General features: G+C 40.2%; 1 protein-coding gene across 1 annotated transcript; it reads right to left on the reverse strand.

Moving 5' to 3' along the window:
• Positions 1-8,963: 8,963 nt before the first annotated feature.
• LOC116663075 (interferon alpha-1-like) lies at positions 8,964-9,527 on the reverse strand. Its single transcript, XM_032477604.1, has one exon. The coding sequence runs from the start codon at positions 9,525-9,527 to the stop codon at positions 8,964-8,966; it is 564 nt and encodes a 187-aa protein (XP_032333495.1).
• Positions 9,528-17,247: the final 7,720 nt, after the last annotated feature.

Genomic DNA, 17,247 nt, shown 5'->3' on the forward strand with positions numbered 1-17,247 from the left:
GATATTAACCCTTGCCTGAGCACTCTGTCCAGTTAATAAATCCACTCAGGAAATAAAAAGATTGCCTTGAGAAATCTGGAATTAAGACAAAGGGATTCGATTGATCCTAAAAGACTCTGCTCTTAATCTGGAGACTAATAATGATGATATTTTTAAATGATAACAAAATTTACTACATGCCAGCTATGAACCAGCAACTGTTCTGAGATCTTTGAAATTAACTACTCAGTCTTCTCAATAACCCTATTTGGATTACAGTCATTTATATAACTGCTAGGAGAGAAATAAAACCTGGAGGAATAAATTATTCTGAGGGTACCAAAGAACCAAGGTCAAAACCTTTAGATTTGAGATCATGACTTGCCTGTTAAAAGAAGTGAAAGGTAGAAATGGACGTGGGATTTATGAAGCAAGGAGAGGGCACACCATGAGGTCAATGGAGCAGAGAGGGTGAGGTAACAACTGATTCCTAGTTCCACTTCAACTGCCAAAAGGCTGCTGTCTTGTTTTGTAGGGCAGCAGGGGGTGTGGTCAATTGAACTAAATTCTAAGAGAAAGTAAACAAAATCCCTTTTAACTATTTAAAAGTAGATTTTTGTGCTAATTGAAGAAGTCTGCAGCTGGCACTGGAGTAACCCTCGTCCCTTCCAATACTTTGCAGGCCACTGTGGTATCAGTGTCACCTGTGCTGGGGACACTGCTACTGGCTACGTCTCCATGGGAGAACTCTGTCCACTTTTATCTTCTCGCCCTCTGAATGGGAATGACCTGGAGAAACAGTTGGCTCAGTACCGCCCATTCGTATTGTTTCATCTCCTGAGGACCTGCCGCAGTTTCAGTGAAAGCTGTAAACATCTGGGTTCTTCCAACTTCTCAAGTTCTGCTGACTTTCAGCCCCTTCACGTTTCTAGATGTGCTGTGCTTCGGTTTTTTGTTGTTGTTGTTGTTGTTGTTTTGTTTTTGTTTTTGAGCAAGTGAGAGTCCTGTGCCTGGTTGCAGCCTCCTCGGGGTGGAATCTGAACATGGAACTGCCTTAACAGCAGAACAGAGGAGCTCCTGGATTCTTTACCAGCTCCTTGGGTGTAGACGTGTGGGCGGGGCTCCTTGTTTTTACTGCGTTTCCACCTGGGACTGGCCCTCTCGGGAGCCTTGCTGGCTGCAGAGCCGGAATCAGCCGGTAAGGAGGCGGAGGAGGCGTGGCCACATTCACATTCTCCCTGCTGCCGCTTGGAAACCTCGCTGCTTCCAGCTGGGGCCACGGGACGATGCCCCGAAGTCCATCCACCCGCACTTGGCGCTGATCCCTGCCACCCCCGCGCCCCTTCTCAAGTTGACCAGAGGCGCCTTGCGGTGTAACTGAAGCTCCGCTGCCGCTGCCGGACGAGTGCCTGGAGGGCGGGAGGCACCGCCATCTCTCTCCCTACCCGGCCCTCCAGCCCGGCTGCTCCATCTAACAACACTTTCAAATATTTAACAACTTAATAACTCAGAAATATGAAACAGGATATGGCTATACAGAGACTTTTAGGGCAAGGTGACAGTATGAAACCAAATCATAGAACTTTCGGACCCTGAAAACGTAATGAAAAACAAACTCCTAAAAAGAGTTACTTAAAAAATACAGGGGTGGATGAAAGCGTAGCTCATCCTGTCTGGGGCTGAGAGTATTTTCCCTCTCTAAGATGCAAAAGCTAAGGAAGCAGGCTGGGTCAGTTTATTGGTGTAGTTCTTTCCGGTTCTTTCCTCTTTTTAGCTCTGAAGAAGACGCTAGTGGAAGAAGACATTTCTGCCTAGAGCGGACAGACAAGCCAGCTATGCAGACTTGGTCAATGTCCTGGTCCATCTTGGCCAGTAGGTGGCACTCTTCCTCTGTAAATACTTCAATAGCCGCCAGAGTAAAATGGATTCTGCTTTCCAGTTCCTTTCTGCTTTAGTTACTGTTGCAATATTGTAACAAGGACAGCCCATTATTCCCCAAAAATAGTCACTAGAAGAAAAAAAAATAGCCTCTTATATTGGAGTTTCTGAAAAGCCTAGAACTTTGCCTCAACTTTTGCTTTTAATTGGTGACTTTTTACTCTTAAAGGGAAATTGGCCACCAGAACCGCAGAGGAACAGGAAACAGGTGTATGAATTGCTGGCGCAGGTGAAAGTGAATGAGGAGAGCACTGGGGATTTCTCCGTTGGAGAGGAAGTTTGCTTTATCTTGCTTCGCAGATTATTGCGTTTTTTACAGATTGAAAGTTTGTGGCAACCCTGCTTCATGCAAGTCTATCAGTGCCTTTTTCCAACAGATTTTGCACACATCATGTTTCTGTGTCACACTGGAGTATTTTTCAGGATATTTCAAACCTGCATCGGCACAAAGATTATGTATGACTGGCTGAAGGTGCAGATGATGGTTAGTATTTTTTAGCACAAATTATTTTTAAATTAAGGTATGTGTATTGTTTATTTAGGCCTAACACTGTTGAACACTTGATAGACTACAGTATAGCATAAAAATAACCTTTATGTACACAGGGAAACCTAAAAATGTGCGTGACTCATTTTATTGCGATATTCACTTTATTGCAGTGATCTGGAACTGAACCTGCAATATCTCTGAGGTATGCCCATAAACAGCTGTGATATGGAAATAAAACAATGTGATTCAGAAAAGCAAAGAGCGGAGGGCACTGTGAGCCAGATACCAGAATCAGAAAATAGTACTATATATTGTACTTCAATTTAGAAAACTAACTTCTCTTCCAGATATTTATGCAGGCTGTCATTTCCCAACTGAAAATATAAATCAGATTTAACCTTTGATGTGAAGAGGAACTATAGTTCAGTCTTCTCCAGAACACTTCAGAGAATTCTGTTTTTCAGACTGTCATGTTTTTGCAGGTACTGAGAGAGAGGCGAGAGACCTCACTCTTCTCATAATATCCATATGAAAAATTAAATAGTTACCATACTTAAGCCCTAACTCTGTGGAAAATAGCCTAAGTGTTTTAAGGTTTGTTTTTTAATACAATAATTCGAAGAATATTTCCAACTTAGTGCACAATTTGAGAAAATTGAGGCTCAGTGAACTTGGATGAATTTCTAGAATCACACATAATTGCTGGCAGAATCAAGATTCAATGCAGAATCCTATATTGCATATTATAAGCAATCGAAAAAGTGCCCTGTTTTAGAATTCCATTAAGTTCTAAAGTATGCTTTGATCCCAAAATTAAACAAATGTCTTGCTCCCTTATCTTCTTTTTATTGGTGCATACTGTTCTATTTTTTTGCTGGCTTTCACCTATTCTTTATCTTAGATATCATGGAAGAGAAATTCCTTGATCCAGTTTCACTCTTCCATCTTATGAAGGAATTGTCCCAGACTATTATATTCATAGCAGTTTGGTTATCTGTATGTCCCTGGGAGCCTGTGATTTTCATGAAATTGATACTCCACATTGAGAATGAAATATAAATTTAATCAGATGAATGCAAATAATGTTAAAGAATAAGAGATATCTTGGCATATCTATCTCTTCTAGAAAATAAAGTGAGATTAAAGTAGTAATACTAAAAAGATGTGATAAAGGGAGAAATTAGGTAAACAGATTATTAAATTTTAATTCTGAAATTGAATTGAGATAGGAAGTGGGCAGGGCACAGCCATTCAAGAAATAACACAGCAATTAACACCAAAATGGTGAAAGATTCAACTGCCAGTAGGCCTTGAGGTTCAAGATGGTGGGAGATTTGACTTCCTTGAGCTTCATTATATGATCACTGTAACATAACATGGTGAATGACATTCCCACAGGCACCATGACCATCCCAAGGCTAGCCACAAAAGGTCAAAGAGTGGAAAATGGCCAACTTCCTGGGAATCCCAGCCCCTTTCCCAGGGTAGTTAGACTGGTCCTTCCACTTATTAGCATATAAAGCCACTGAGCCATAAAAACTGGCAACACGGTGTCTTGTGGCCGCCTCCTCTCTCTCCTTCGGAGACAGCCCGCACTGTCTATGGAGTTTGTACCTACTTTTACTCTAATCTGAGCACCTAACTCCCACACCTCATGGCCTTTCCTCTTACCTTTTGAAACATCCTATGCTCTGTGCAGTATGCATCTCTTTAAATAAATCTACCTTTACTCAACTGTGGCTCGCTCTTGAATTCTTTCCTGTGCGAACCCAAGGACCCACTTGGTGGGGTACGTCCCAAGGGCTCAACCAAAGCCTGGGACACGGCCCTCCATGCCCCACATCCATTTTTTCCTGCATCAGAATGATAAGTATTAATTAGATTTAAAAGATATATCTGATGTTAACATGATAGAATAAAAGTTTTCAGTAAACAGTTCTAGGATGATTAGTTAGCAGTCCAGGAAGAAATCAGTATAAAATCTCATCTCAGACAATATATGATAATAAAATCTGGTTGGAATAGAGAGTTGACAGTAAGATTAGGTATAAAAAAGAGAAAGGAGGCCCAAGGTAACCTTGTAAACTTATGAGAAATAGCTAACCTACACACAAAAAAAAGTTGGTTATTTTTCAATATATACAAGTTTTTAACTTCATATAAAACAGGACATGACTACAGAGACTTTCTTGGCAAGGTGACCAGATGAAACCTTATCTCAGAATTTCCTCATCCAGAAACCAACTAAATAAGGAAAATTAAGTAAAATATACAAAGTACATAATCAACCATTAAGAATGCAAGAGAAATTATATTTGTAAAGTATTAGGACATCAATTAGGAGCAGTGTGATAGCTTTTTATGTGTCAACTTGGCTAGACCATGTGACCAATATGACCCAGATATTTGGTCGAACATTATTCTAGATGTTTCTGTGAAGGTAGATTTTACACAAGAGTATGGGAATTTAACATTTAAATGAGTAGTCTTTGAGTAAAGCAGATCACCCTCCATATTGTGGGTGGGCCTCACCGAATCAGTTGAAGGCCTTAATAGCAGTAGACTGACCCTCCCAGGAAAAAGAAAGAATTCTGCCAGCAGCCTGCCTTTGGCCTCAAATAGCATCTCTTCCCTGGGTCTCCAGCCTGCTGGCCTAATCTACAGAATTTGGATTTGCCAAGCCTCCACAATCACCTAAGCCAGTTCCTCAACATAAATCTCTCTATATATATTCTGCTTGTTCTGTTTCTGGAAAACCCTTACTAATGCAGGCTGGGAAGCCAAATGTTTCCAAGCCTTGTCCATCTGCTAAATGTTTCCAGCCTCCTCTCCTCCAGAGGGGAGGACAGGACAGCAAAGGACAAAAATCTGTTGAAATTTAACTAAGGCCCTGGCCAACCCCAAGTTGGAGAGCAGCAACTCCAAATGTTGAGTGAGTAACCTAAGGAAAAGATTGGAGACACTCACTACCCACCTCCCCACAGTTGCAGGCCCTCCCTGCTACCTTAGCAATTCACACAGTGAAATACTTCAGTGAAAACACTGATTACAGAAATTCCTCTCAGCTTACATCAAAATTGATACATTTGAATAAATAAAAGATCACTAAGCTCTCAGGTAACGATACTATTCATTCACATTCCTTAGCTTATATCACACTTCTCTCTTTTGCTGCTTAGGCAGAATTTTTATCACTGAGTGAAAGAGATGTTGAAATGGTTATTCAAAGTGTCGAAGAGAATATTTTTCTATTTAATATAGTTGAAGTCTGCTATTAAGGATAAATCTGTGAAGATAAAATTTTACTCTTGAGAGTTTGAGAGTTGTTAATGCACTATTTTTTAAGCTTTTTTTTATTGAGTTATAGTCATGTTACAATGTTGTGTCAATGATGTACTATTAAATTTGAGGTTTTCCTGGTTATCATTGAACTCTGTGTCCAGATTGGCACCTCTACCTGTCTTGCAGTATGTGGAAGGGGTGATTCAGAGGGAGGCTCTGGTCTGCATAGTCGGTTGAAGGCAGGGAACATATCTTTCTGACCTTTTAACTGCCGGATCCCAGAGTCCATGCCTTACATGAAGCCAGAGACTGAGACTCTTTCTATTTAAGAGTAAAGAAACATGCTTATGACAGCATTAGAATCTATTGGTGCCAAGAAGTACCCTTTTTGTAGCATGAGGGGACATCCCTAGGAAGTGGTAGGATTTCATCATAGATCAGAAAAGCCTGTGGTCTGGTCTTGGTCACTGCCCTGGCTGCACTTGTCCACCAGAGGGCTGTCTTCCCTGAGAAGTGTTTCATCACCCCACCCATAAACTGGATCCTACTTTTGTTTCCTTTTAGCTACAGCTGCCATTACATCATACCCAACAGAAATTAAGGAGAGCAGTTCTTGCAGATGTTTCTGCAAAATCTAGACATTTTACTTAACTTTTGCCTTCTACTTGTGTTGTTCTGCTTTTTAGGGAAACCTTTAAGCTGAAACCACACAGAGGAGAAAGCAGTTGTGTGAATGTTGGAGAGGTAAAGAGTGCATGAAAAGGTGGTGTGGGGATTTTGATCTTGGAGGGGAAGGAAACGACTCTGATGTGGGACTGTATCCTGAAATGCTGAGAGGGCGGGGGTGGGGGGTAGGGATGTGCCAAGTGCCAGATAGCATGTTCTTCTGTCCTTTATCTAGATATTTATTCTCTGTCTCAGATATTAATATGTCAACGTTCATCACTGAATGTAAGTGAGACACTTCTTTAAAATAAGGAACAAAATGACTATTTCTGCCTTCTCTAGAATTCATGATAGAATTCTGTTTGTTTTTTTTTATTCTGCCTCTTTTGGAGGTTGGTTACTGAAAGATAGGACATAGTTCCTGAAAATTTTATAGAAAGAGACAAAATATATTGCTGCCTGAAGAAAAACAGGAAAATACCTAGCACATTTTAATTCCTTATTCTATGAAAGATATGATGCTAAATGCCTTTATGCATGAGTTTATTTAATATTCACAAAAACTAAATGAATATTTTAACCCATTTTATTTATGGGAACACTGAGGCTTAGATTAAGTGGGTTGCTCAACATTACACATATATCCAAACAGAATGGGATTTCAATGAAAAATTATTTATTATGAGTTATGGGTGTTTTGGTGAGTTTTGTATTCTGGATTTCTGTTATTATTGTTAAATCTGTTTTTACTCCTGAATTATACACAACACTCTTGCTCTGTGGATTGCCATTGTTCGTGTTGTATGTTCAGCCGATCTGACCATTTTTTTTTCCTTACCTTAAGTATTGAGAAAGAGATTGCCTGGTCCAGTTTCCCACTTTCATTTTTTAAGGAAATCTGTCAGCCTTATGTCTAGGATAATTTGTTATTTGGAGATCCACAGGGGACTGTGACATTCGTAAAATTAGGGAAAATTACCAAGTAGTAATATTAAAAAGTTCTTACCATATCTAACTCTAATAGAAAGTGAAATGTGCTATAAAGCTGCTGTGGTAAGCAGTGTCACAATGGTGAAAGTTAAGTAACTTAATAATAAAGTCAGTAATTCCAGAAAACATATTATCAGTAGTAACTGGATAATCTGATGAAGGATTGAATTAGTTATCTGTTCCTGCCTGATGAATTTTTTTAAACGATGAACAGCTTACTGATAGATACAGTAGTATTAACTTAGACGTGATAAGTTATTATTGTAAGTAATTAAATAAGTCATAATTTTAAATAAATACAGTATTAAATACATTAATATGATTTGCCAGAACATCAAGTCCGTTGAAATCATTTAGAAAAAGATATACTACCTAAAAGGGAAAACTATGCACGAAGAAAACTAACCCACAATATTTCCCAGACCCCACTCTATTTCCTCCTCCATCTCAGAGTCACTAACTTCTCTTATTGACACTTCTACTTACTCCAGTGTGGTTTCTGCTTATTAGTTGCACCAATCCAACTCTCATTAAGGTTACCAATGCCATCTGTATTGCTGACATAGCAGACAGTTTCAATCTGCATCTTCCATGAATCCACTGATTTCTTCTAAGCACATTTATTTTGTCAAATATACTCTTAACACCACTCTCTGTTACCGTCTTTATAATGTATGGCCATTCCACCTCTGTTTCCTTTGTGGTTCTTCTCTCTACTCCCATTAAAGGTGGAAGATCCTCAGAATCTAGTTGAAGTCTTTTTCTCACGTTACTCTATCTCCCCACGCAACCATCTCCATTTCTGGCTTTCAGTTGCCAGGTAACGTCCAGCCGAGGCATTCCTTTAACTTACAAACTCACATGTCCACCATACAAATGACATTTGCACTTAGGTGTCTACCAGTCCACTGGAGAGCTCTGCTGCTTTAATTCTCCACTCTAGCTTCTGGTGAGACAATTCATTTGCTTTTCCTTCTTCTCATTGTAGCATTAAGTAATATGATTATTTTTAGGTTTCTTTCCCTACAAAAATCAAAGATAAAAGAGAGCAGGAGCTGAATTTGTTATGTTCACCCTTTTATCCTGAGGGCAACACCCCATCTGGCTTAGAGAAAGTCAGTTGTTACTTATAATTTGAATATAACATGATGGGTAAATGAATTGTGCCATCCATTCTTTAATCAAGTTGCACAATCAGGCTTGGTGTTTCTTTTTAAAGAATGAACAAATACAAGAAGTTTTCCATGATAAAAATTTAATAAAGCAAAAAGATAAACTGACTAAATATAAAGAACATATTTTATTGTAGTACCACATGTAAAGGTACACAGAATATTCATAAATAAAATACTTTAAATCTTATAAATAGTTAAATAAATAAATATTTAATAGAGAAATAAATAGATGAGCATGGGCGTCTGTAAGGGATGAGTGCCTGCAGAGCAGAACGTGATGTTGCTGAATTCTCCCGACAACATTTGACAGATTGATCCAGTTCGTGTCCTGATTCCAGAAGGAATGAGGGTCTTTGACCCAGCAGGGCGGGTGGCCGTGTGGTCTTGTTGGTCAGTGAGAATCATTTCCATGTTGAACCAGGCCTCTGTCGTTCCTTCCTGCTTCATCTTTCTTGCAAGTGTCTCGCTGAAGAGAAGGATCTCATGACTTCTGCTCTGACGATCTCCCAGGCACAAGGGCTGTATTTCTTCTCTTGCAGATAGAGAGTGATTCTGTGGAAGTATCTCCTCACATCCAGGATGGGGTCCTCATTCAGCAGGAGACGCCCTTGCAGCTCCGCCTCCTGCTTCGGACAGGCTTCCAGCTCCATCAGCTGCTGATCAAGCCCAGTGCAGAGTCTGTGCAGGAGGCTGTCCTCCCAGGCAGCAGACGAGCCCTCTGTGCTGAAGAGGAGGAAGAGCTGCTGGACCAGCTCATGGAAGACAGAGATGGCTTGAGCCTTCTGGAGCCGGTGGCCACCAAGGACCTCCTGAGGGAATCCAAAGTCCTGTCTGTCCTTCAGGCAGGAGGAGGGGGAGATTCTCCTCATTTGTCCCAGGAGCACCAAGGTCCTCCTGGTGGCCAGGCTGTGGGTCTGAGGCAGGTCACACCCCAGAGAGCAGATGGAGTCGAAGCTGAGCGCCACCAGGGCCATAAGTAAGGACAAGGGTCGAGCCATTGGGGACATTGCAGGTGCTACTGGCCTGGCAGAGGTGGGTGACTCTGTGAACCCTGGTGTCTGAAGGTTCTCTGAAGACCTGCCTTTGTTCCTGTGTCTTAAATGGGGACCAGTTTGTTTCCATTTTCTGAATGTTTCCTCTTACTTTCTACTTCTGTTTTTGCTTTTCAGTTTGCACTCTCCCAATGGGTTGGGGCAGCATTTCTCAGCCTTTCTTAAATTTTTCCATTAGTGCCTGTTTCCCTGCCCACAGAGCCTTTTTAGATACTTTTTTCCTAATTGCCCCCCCATTAAACTGTGATAACACATATGTACTGTGTATCTATTTATGTACTCCATGGATATCTCTACTTTATAGAAAAATAAGAGAAAGTGCAAAGTTTACTTTTTATTCAATGCAGGGTTAAGAATGACTATATAAAAATTTTAAGCTACAAGTTAAATTTAAAAGCTACTGACACAACTTTATAACTAAATTTGCTGAGTGACAAATTTATTTACTTATATAAATTGTAAGATATAAAATTACATATGCATATAAACAGTTTCTAAAAATACATAGTAATTTTAATGTAATTAAATATTTTAAATTATTTAAAACTGTTAAAAGTGATTAAAAATTAAAATATTTTCTTATTTATTTCGGTACTTTTAATTTTGCCTTGTATGAGAAAATAATTGTTAACTTAACCAGCTGCTAGATATTAATCCAGATAGTGTCAACATTTTTTATTTTTTTAGCCCCAAACATAATTCTGTTTAGTAGTAGATATAATGTGTTGGGCAACTTCATTGGAATTAAATCATAAAATATAACCCATTTGTATTTAATTCCCAAAGCCCACATCACACTCAGAAGTGCTCAGGATTAAACAGAAGCAACATCCACAAGACAGCCAGTGGCAGCTGAGAGTATGCAGAGGCCACGGCTCACAATGCGGCTAATATCCAGGAAATGACGGAAAGTCCTCCAGGCACAGTCATCTGTTCGCCATAGGTTTGTAGCACTGATCTTGCATATATTTTGTGTATCCCCCATGAATTCAGTGTCAATGCTGCTTGTGTGATACACGAGAAACCCAGTGAGAGAAAGTAAATACTAAAATAAGGTTTTTTGTTAGACAAGATTGAACTTTGGAGCTCCACAAACCGTTGTAACGTCTAAGATGTGTTCACACCCCCAAGAACTAATTTTCACACCCTTGGAAGCAGTTGTAACAAATGTTCCATCTGGTGGGGGATGTTGATATAGGGGAGATTATGCATATATAGGAGCAGGGAGTATGTGGGAAATCTCTATACCTTCTGCTCAACTTTGTTGCATACCCAACTGCTCTTTTTAAAATATATATATATTTAAAATTATATATGTACATTTAAAATATTTAAAATCCAAGGGAATAGGCTTCTTACACTACTGGAAATGGTTCTTTCCAAGAAGAAACCTTTTTTAGCCTGAAGAAAAATCTCCTGCTAGGGAAGAAGACTTGCATAGAACAGAAGCCAGGTCTCCAAATTGGTCACTGTCATGTCCATCTTGGCCAGTAGGCGGCACTTTCCCCTATGAATATTTTAATAGTCCACAGGGTGAAATGGATCCTGCTTTCTATTTCCTTTTTGTTACAGCTACTGTTACAGCATTGTTACAGGGACATTAAGTCATTTCCAAAAATATCCACCAGGAAAAAGAAAAGAAAAAGGCCTCTCATATTGGAGATTCCGAGAAACCTAGACTTTCACACAACTTATGTTTTCAATTGGTGGCTTTGTACTCAAGACAGCAAGAAGCCAGAAGGAATAGGAAACTGCTGTAAGAATGGGCATTACAGGTTAACGCAGAGTGAAGGAGGACAGCACAATGGGCACTTCTTCACTGGGAGGAAAGAAAGGACTGTGATATGGGAGTGAGAGTTTGGTGTCTGGGAAAGCAGAGAGGAAGGGGGACGTGTGCCGGGTATCAGAATCAGTAAATGAATAGCATATATACTCTGCCTCTCATTGTAACATGAAACAAAATTGAAATTCATTAAGCCTAATTACAGTTTTATCTTTCTCTTCAAAATTGAAAGCTCCTCGAGAATAGATTTTTGAAACTGCTTTACTTGCCTCTATATCCCCAGAATAACCACATGGTCTGGCATAGAAATATGCAGTTTTAAAATATAGCCAACTGGGAAAAAAATGAGTAATTTGAATTCATCATCCATTCTTCAAAATGGGTTGCAAATTTAGGCTATTTCTTTTTTAAAAATTAAACAACTTCAAGAAATCTTCTGAGGAAGAATTTCATAAATCAAACAAGAAAACAATTTGACCAAATAAAAGTAGACATTTTTGTTATATTTTAATATATTATAAAAGTAAACATGGTATTATATGAACAAAACTATTCTAACTACCATACATAGTATGACATAGATAAAATGAATGAATAAATGAACTAATATAGGAATACATTGAAGTTCTCAGCGTATTAATTACAGTTATTTTAAATTCCTGGCCTGATAATTCCAAAATCTCTGCCATATCTCAGTCTACTTCTGATGCTGGCTCTGTCTCTTCAAACTGTGTCTGTTGCCTTTTAGCGTATGCCTTGTAAGTTTTTACTGAAAGCTGAACGTGATGTTGTGGGTAAAGGGAACTGAGGTAAGTTGACCTTTAGGGTGAGAATTTATATTTATTTTGCTAGGAGGTGTGCTATGTTTACTGTTCGCCGTATCTGTGGATGTCAGAGGCTAAAATTTCCTCCTGTGTCCATGCTTTTATCTCCATTTTTGTCTTTGGAATTCCTTAGAGGTTTCTCCTTAAACAAAGCCTGACGTTTGCAATTCTTTTCAGTCATAATCCCCTGTATTAATGATAGTACGTATGGGGAAGGGGCAGTGTTGTCTAATCCTGTGATTTTGTCTGTCTTTCAGTGAGTCTGTGTTCCTGGGCTGTGAGTTCACAAGTGCTTCTCAGATTTTTTTTTACCACCCTATTAGGTGAGATGAAAAAGTTAGCAGGGTTGGAGTTGGGTATTTCTCTACCCCCAGGTGGGTTAGGCTTCCCCTGAGGGCAGTTCACTTGAGGGCAGGTCTTTGTTATAGGGAACAGAAGACTCTGAGTGTATTTCAGAATGATTTCCTTTCCCTTCCTCAACTGGAAGCACCAGGGGATTTTTGGGTTTTTTTTGTTTTTTTGGGTTTTTTTTGGTCTTCATACTGAGAACCTGGTGAGATCCTAAGGTAAAACTCAAAGATGTGAGCCTCCCCAAAGACTGGACATCCTGCAGTCAGTTTTTAAATCTCACATTCAACCCCGTGGACCCTCCAGTAATTCTTCACTTACAGTTTAAATGGTCCTATCAGTGTCAGAGCAGGCAGACAGCTATATATGAGCAGAAGAAAGGGGACACAGACGAAACTGCAGGAATTGGGCAGAAAGAAGGGGCAGAAGCCAAATGCAGGAAAACATACACAAGTGAGCACCAGGGTCCCTGGGCAGAGAAAGAAAAGCAGGAATCTTTGGGCTGATAAGGGGTCACACCTTTTGGCCAGGAGACCAACAAAGAAAGGTCAGAAAAGGCAGGAATTTCCCATCTGAATGTAACCTTTTGCTCATTATGCCCTCGTTTCAATAAAATTAGCCTTGCAGATCACAACTACCCATCATGCACCAATGCCATGACACTTCTGATCCAGAATAAATAAGGACAAAAATCCCCCCTCCCTTTGGTAAGGTGGAGTTGGGATGATAATCAGGGACTGTGACCCCAAACCCTTCCCTCCTCCATGAATATTCTGCCCATTCATTTTTACACCCTATGTAACTAACTTGCCAAAGAAACACAGGCAGCCTCTCACCTGAGCCTGCCTGCTCTCCCCTTGAGAGTGTACAAACCATCCTTTAATAAATCCTCATTTTGCTTTTCTTAACCTCTACATCTTGTCTCTGAATTCTTTCTAGGACGGGACAAGAACCTGGAACACCGGTTGGATCCACCGGCAAAATCTGTATTAGGTTTAGCTGTGGTTTCTGTCCTGCATTTCTGTTCCAGGTAAGCGTGCTCTCTGCTTCCTCCTCTCCACAGTTATAAGGGTAATGGCATGCACTGTGACCTCAATTCTCTGATGGATCTAAGAAAAGTTGTTTTTCAGTTTGTTCTTCATTTTTGTTGTTGTTATGAGGTCAGACATGATGATTTCCAAACCGATTACAGGAAGTTCCCCCAATACAAAGCATCATTATAACTATCTCTCAAGGGATAGTACCTTTAAAGATAAACATTTAAGAACATTTAAACACAATTTTGAACCATTTAGCCCAGTACATTCTTAGACTAAAGCATAAGTAAGAATGCTTAAAATGACTGAACATGTGGGAATGTGACTTAGTGTATTAAAGAGTATCATTTCCAGGTCCCTTCCCTTCTTAGCCTTTCTTGAAACTTGGCTGATGAAGAGAAGGGTCTCATGATTTCCAGTCAGACAATTTCCCAGGCATAGTCACTGTATATCTTCTCTTTCAGTTAGAGATGGATTCCCTGGAAGTAGCTCTTCAGCACCAGTGTAGGGCCCGCCCTTCCCTGGGCAGAGTCTTGCTCTCCCATCACCTGCACCAAAGAGGTGTCCAGGTCCTCCAGCTGCTGATGGAGTCCAGTGTGGAGTTTGTCCAGGAGGGTGGTGTCGCAGGCAGCAGAGGAGCGCTCTGCAGGGAAGAGGTTGAGGATCTGCTGGAGCATCTCGTGGAGGACAGAGATGGCCTGGGCCTTCCGGAGCTGGCTGCCATCCATCTCCCATAGTCAGCCAAGCTTCCTCATTCCTCTGGATTTGTCCTTTCAGGAATGGGGACCATTTGATTGAGTAACTGCCGAAGGAGAAAGGTCTATGACCTGTTCACAATTTTCTCGTTATCCAGGGTTCGTGTGAATTGCTCAAGATAAAATGATGAATGACTGAGACTGTCGGATTTTGTCTACAAAAGTATGAGCAGGTGGCAATGTGCTTCACTAGAGCCTCCTGATCAGAAATGCAACTGGCATTTTCCACTCTTTCAACGTTTTCCTACTAATGACTCTTCAGGCTGTTCTCTCAAAATTTGTAGCTGATTTCTTCATTATTGTAAGTGAGCACAGGCATTTCCGTTCTAATTCCAAGACCCACAAAATGTTTATCCTTTATGGCCCCACCTCCCCTCACTCATTAGCACACGTGTAATCTCACTCTTCGGCTCAGTGTGAACACAGCCACACATCTTCCATCTGAACCCCCGGTAACTCATTCTTCAGTGGATAGCCGTGAGTCTGCTCATCATACTTCCATCTTTTATTGCAGGGTAATGGTTTTGTCCCCTAAACAATCAGCTGTTCTAGACCTAAGAGTGTTCCTGTGAACAACCTGTGTTGTTTCCATCGCATATTCAGGTTTGAAGTATTTCCATAGATTCCGGATGAAACCAGCCACACATGATGCACCGTGTGTGTGTGTGTGTGTGTGTGTGTGTGTGTGTGTGTGTGTGGCCGTGCACAGGAACAGGGTTTTGGGAAAGTTACCCTTTTCTTTCTCCTTTTTACCTGAAGGGAATTGCATTTTGCTAAATGTTGATTTCTGTCTTGAGTTCAGTTCGTTAAACTGTTGAATATTTACTATATTCTCAAGTTTCTGAGCTGGCCCCAGGGATTCAGTGATGATTTACCTACCGTTGGAGGCTTATGTTGGAGTAATTAAGAAGCGTCCCTAGATTATTCGGTCAGCGCATTTCTGCTGAACTTCTTGATTCATCATTCTCTGTCTCACAATGAAAATGTAGGGCTGCGAGGCCAGTACTTGATGCTCGGGAAAACTAGCCGTCTTTGCTTTACTAGTTCTAGAGTCTTTAAAATTTTATATGCTGGTCTTAATTGAAAGGTTTTTCCTGGGCAAGAGTTGTGTTGTTACTTCTGAAGTACTTTCTGTTTCATCTCGAGGTTAGTACCAAAATAGGGAAGTAAAACTGGAAACATGCCACTATTTCCCATAATTCTCCATACGTCATTGTTTTTGTCCTCCCTTCAGCATTCTTAGAGAGCAGTCATTGCCCTTGGATGCACTGAGGCAAAAGGAAAACAAATGCAAATCTGACTCTGATGAGTGTGAAAGAAGTAAAGTGGCAAAAAAGTGACAGTGGGATTCTCCTCTTGTGTTACCGCCTTGCGGCTGCTCCAGTAGGGTTTCTGCTGATTAATTCCACCAAGCACGCTCTCACCGAGGTCAGTTCCATCTGTTTCCCGTGCGGTTGACGGTTTCAACAACAGAGCAGCTTAGTGACATTCAACATCCTATTAATCAAACTAATCAAAAGTTCTCATTGTAAGTAATTCAATATGTCATGATTTAAAATCAATAAAATACTAACATATGAATGTGATTTGCCAATACATCAAATCCATGAAATCTATCTAGAGATAGATATATTTGAAAAGAGACAACTGTGCAGGAAGAAACAAAAACATCCACAGTTGTTTCTAGTCACCGCTCTATTTCTGTCCTGCATTTCAGAAGGCAAATCTTTCAAAGCTGGTTCCTACGTATATTGTCACTCATCTCTCATATTCACCCTTCGCCCAGTGTGCTGTCTGGTGATCAACCCGACCAGACCAGCTCCCAGTAAGATCACCAGGGACAGCTGTTTTCCCCATGCAGAGGGCAGTTTCAGTTCACATTTGCGACGGTGCGATTCTGGGGAGCAGTTTTCACCTTTTAAATAGGTTCGTGGGAACCTATTCCCTTTCATCCTGTTAACTTACGGCCATTCTTCCTCAGTTTCCTTGGTGGATCTTGCCTCCCTTTATTAATTGAAGGTTCTGTTAGTCAATGTTTTAAGTCCTTTTCTCCTTCTATTCACTTTTCACACAGGACTACTTGTGTTCCTTGGCTTTCAACTCATGTAATTGCTTGTGGATTGCAGACTCAAAAGTCCACTTTTCCAAAAGCTATTTGCAATCAGATGTTGAGCACTCAAATGCAGAGGATATCTACTACTTTCATTTGTATTTCTTGACTTTCCTTGTTCCAGCTTCTGCTGAGAAATAACTTTTTATTCCACTTCTTCTCAGTATAACACTTTTATAATTCATATTAATTATGACTTATTTTTTGGATGGTTTCTCTACAAAACTCAATGATGCAAGAAAGTAGGGTTGAATTTGTCACATCGACCTCTATGTCCTTCGGGCAACGTATAACCTGGCTTAGAGAAAATCTCTTTTTACTTATACCTTGAGTGATGTAGCAATAAGAAGTGAATGGTACTATCCACTGTTTAATGAGGTTACAATCGGACATGGTGTTTCTTTTTTAAATAATAAACAAGTACAAGAAGTTTTGTATAGAAAAAAATTTAATGAACAAAAAATAATACATTGAGTAAATCAAAGAGTGTATTTTTTTTTCAATTAACCACAGTGTAAAGGTACACATTATATTATAGGAACAAAAATCATTGAAAGCTTATAAATAGTTAAATAAATAAATAAATATTTAAATAAATAGATAGATGAGCATGGGCTTCTGTGAGAGACAAGTGCCCGCAGAGCAGAACGTGATGTTGCTGAATTCTCCCGACAACATTTGACAGATTGATCCAGTTCGTGTCCTGATTCCAGAAGGAATGAGGGTCTTTGACCCGGCAGGGCGGGTGGCCGTGTGGTCTTGTTGGTCAGTGAGAATCATTTCCATGTTGAACCAGGCCTCTGTCATTCCTTCCTGCT

The sequence above is a fragment of the Camelus ferus genome, chromosome 4 (genome assembly GCF_009834535.1).
Source record: "Camelus ferus isolate YT-003-E chromosome 4, BCGSAC_Cfer_1.0, whole genome shotgun sequence".
Taxonomy (NCBI): domain Eukaryota; kingdom Metazoa; phylum Chordata; class Mammalia; order Artiodactyla; family Camelidae; genus Camelus; species Camelus ferus.

What these genes read in the sequence shown, in the direction of transcription:
- LOC116663075 (XM_032477604.1), bottom strand. Translation starts at nt 9,527, where the DNA reads ATGTCCCCAATGGCTCGACCCTTGTCCTTACTTATGGCCCTGGTGGCG.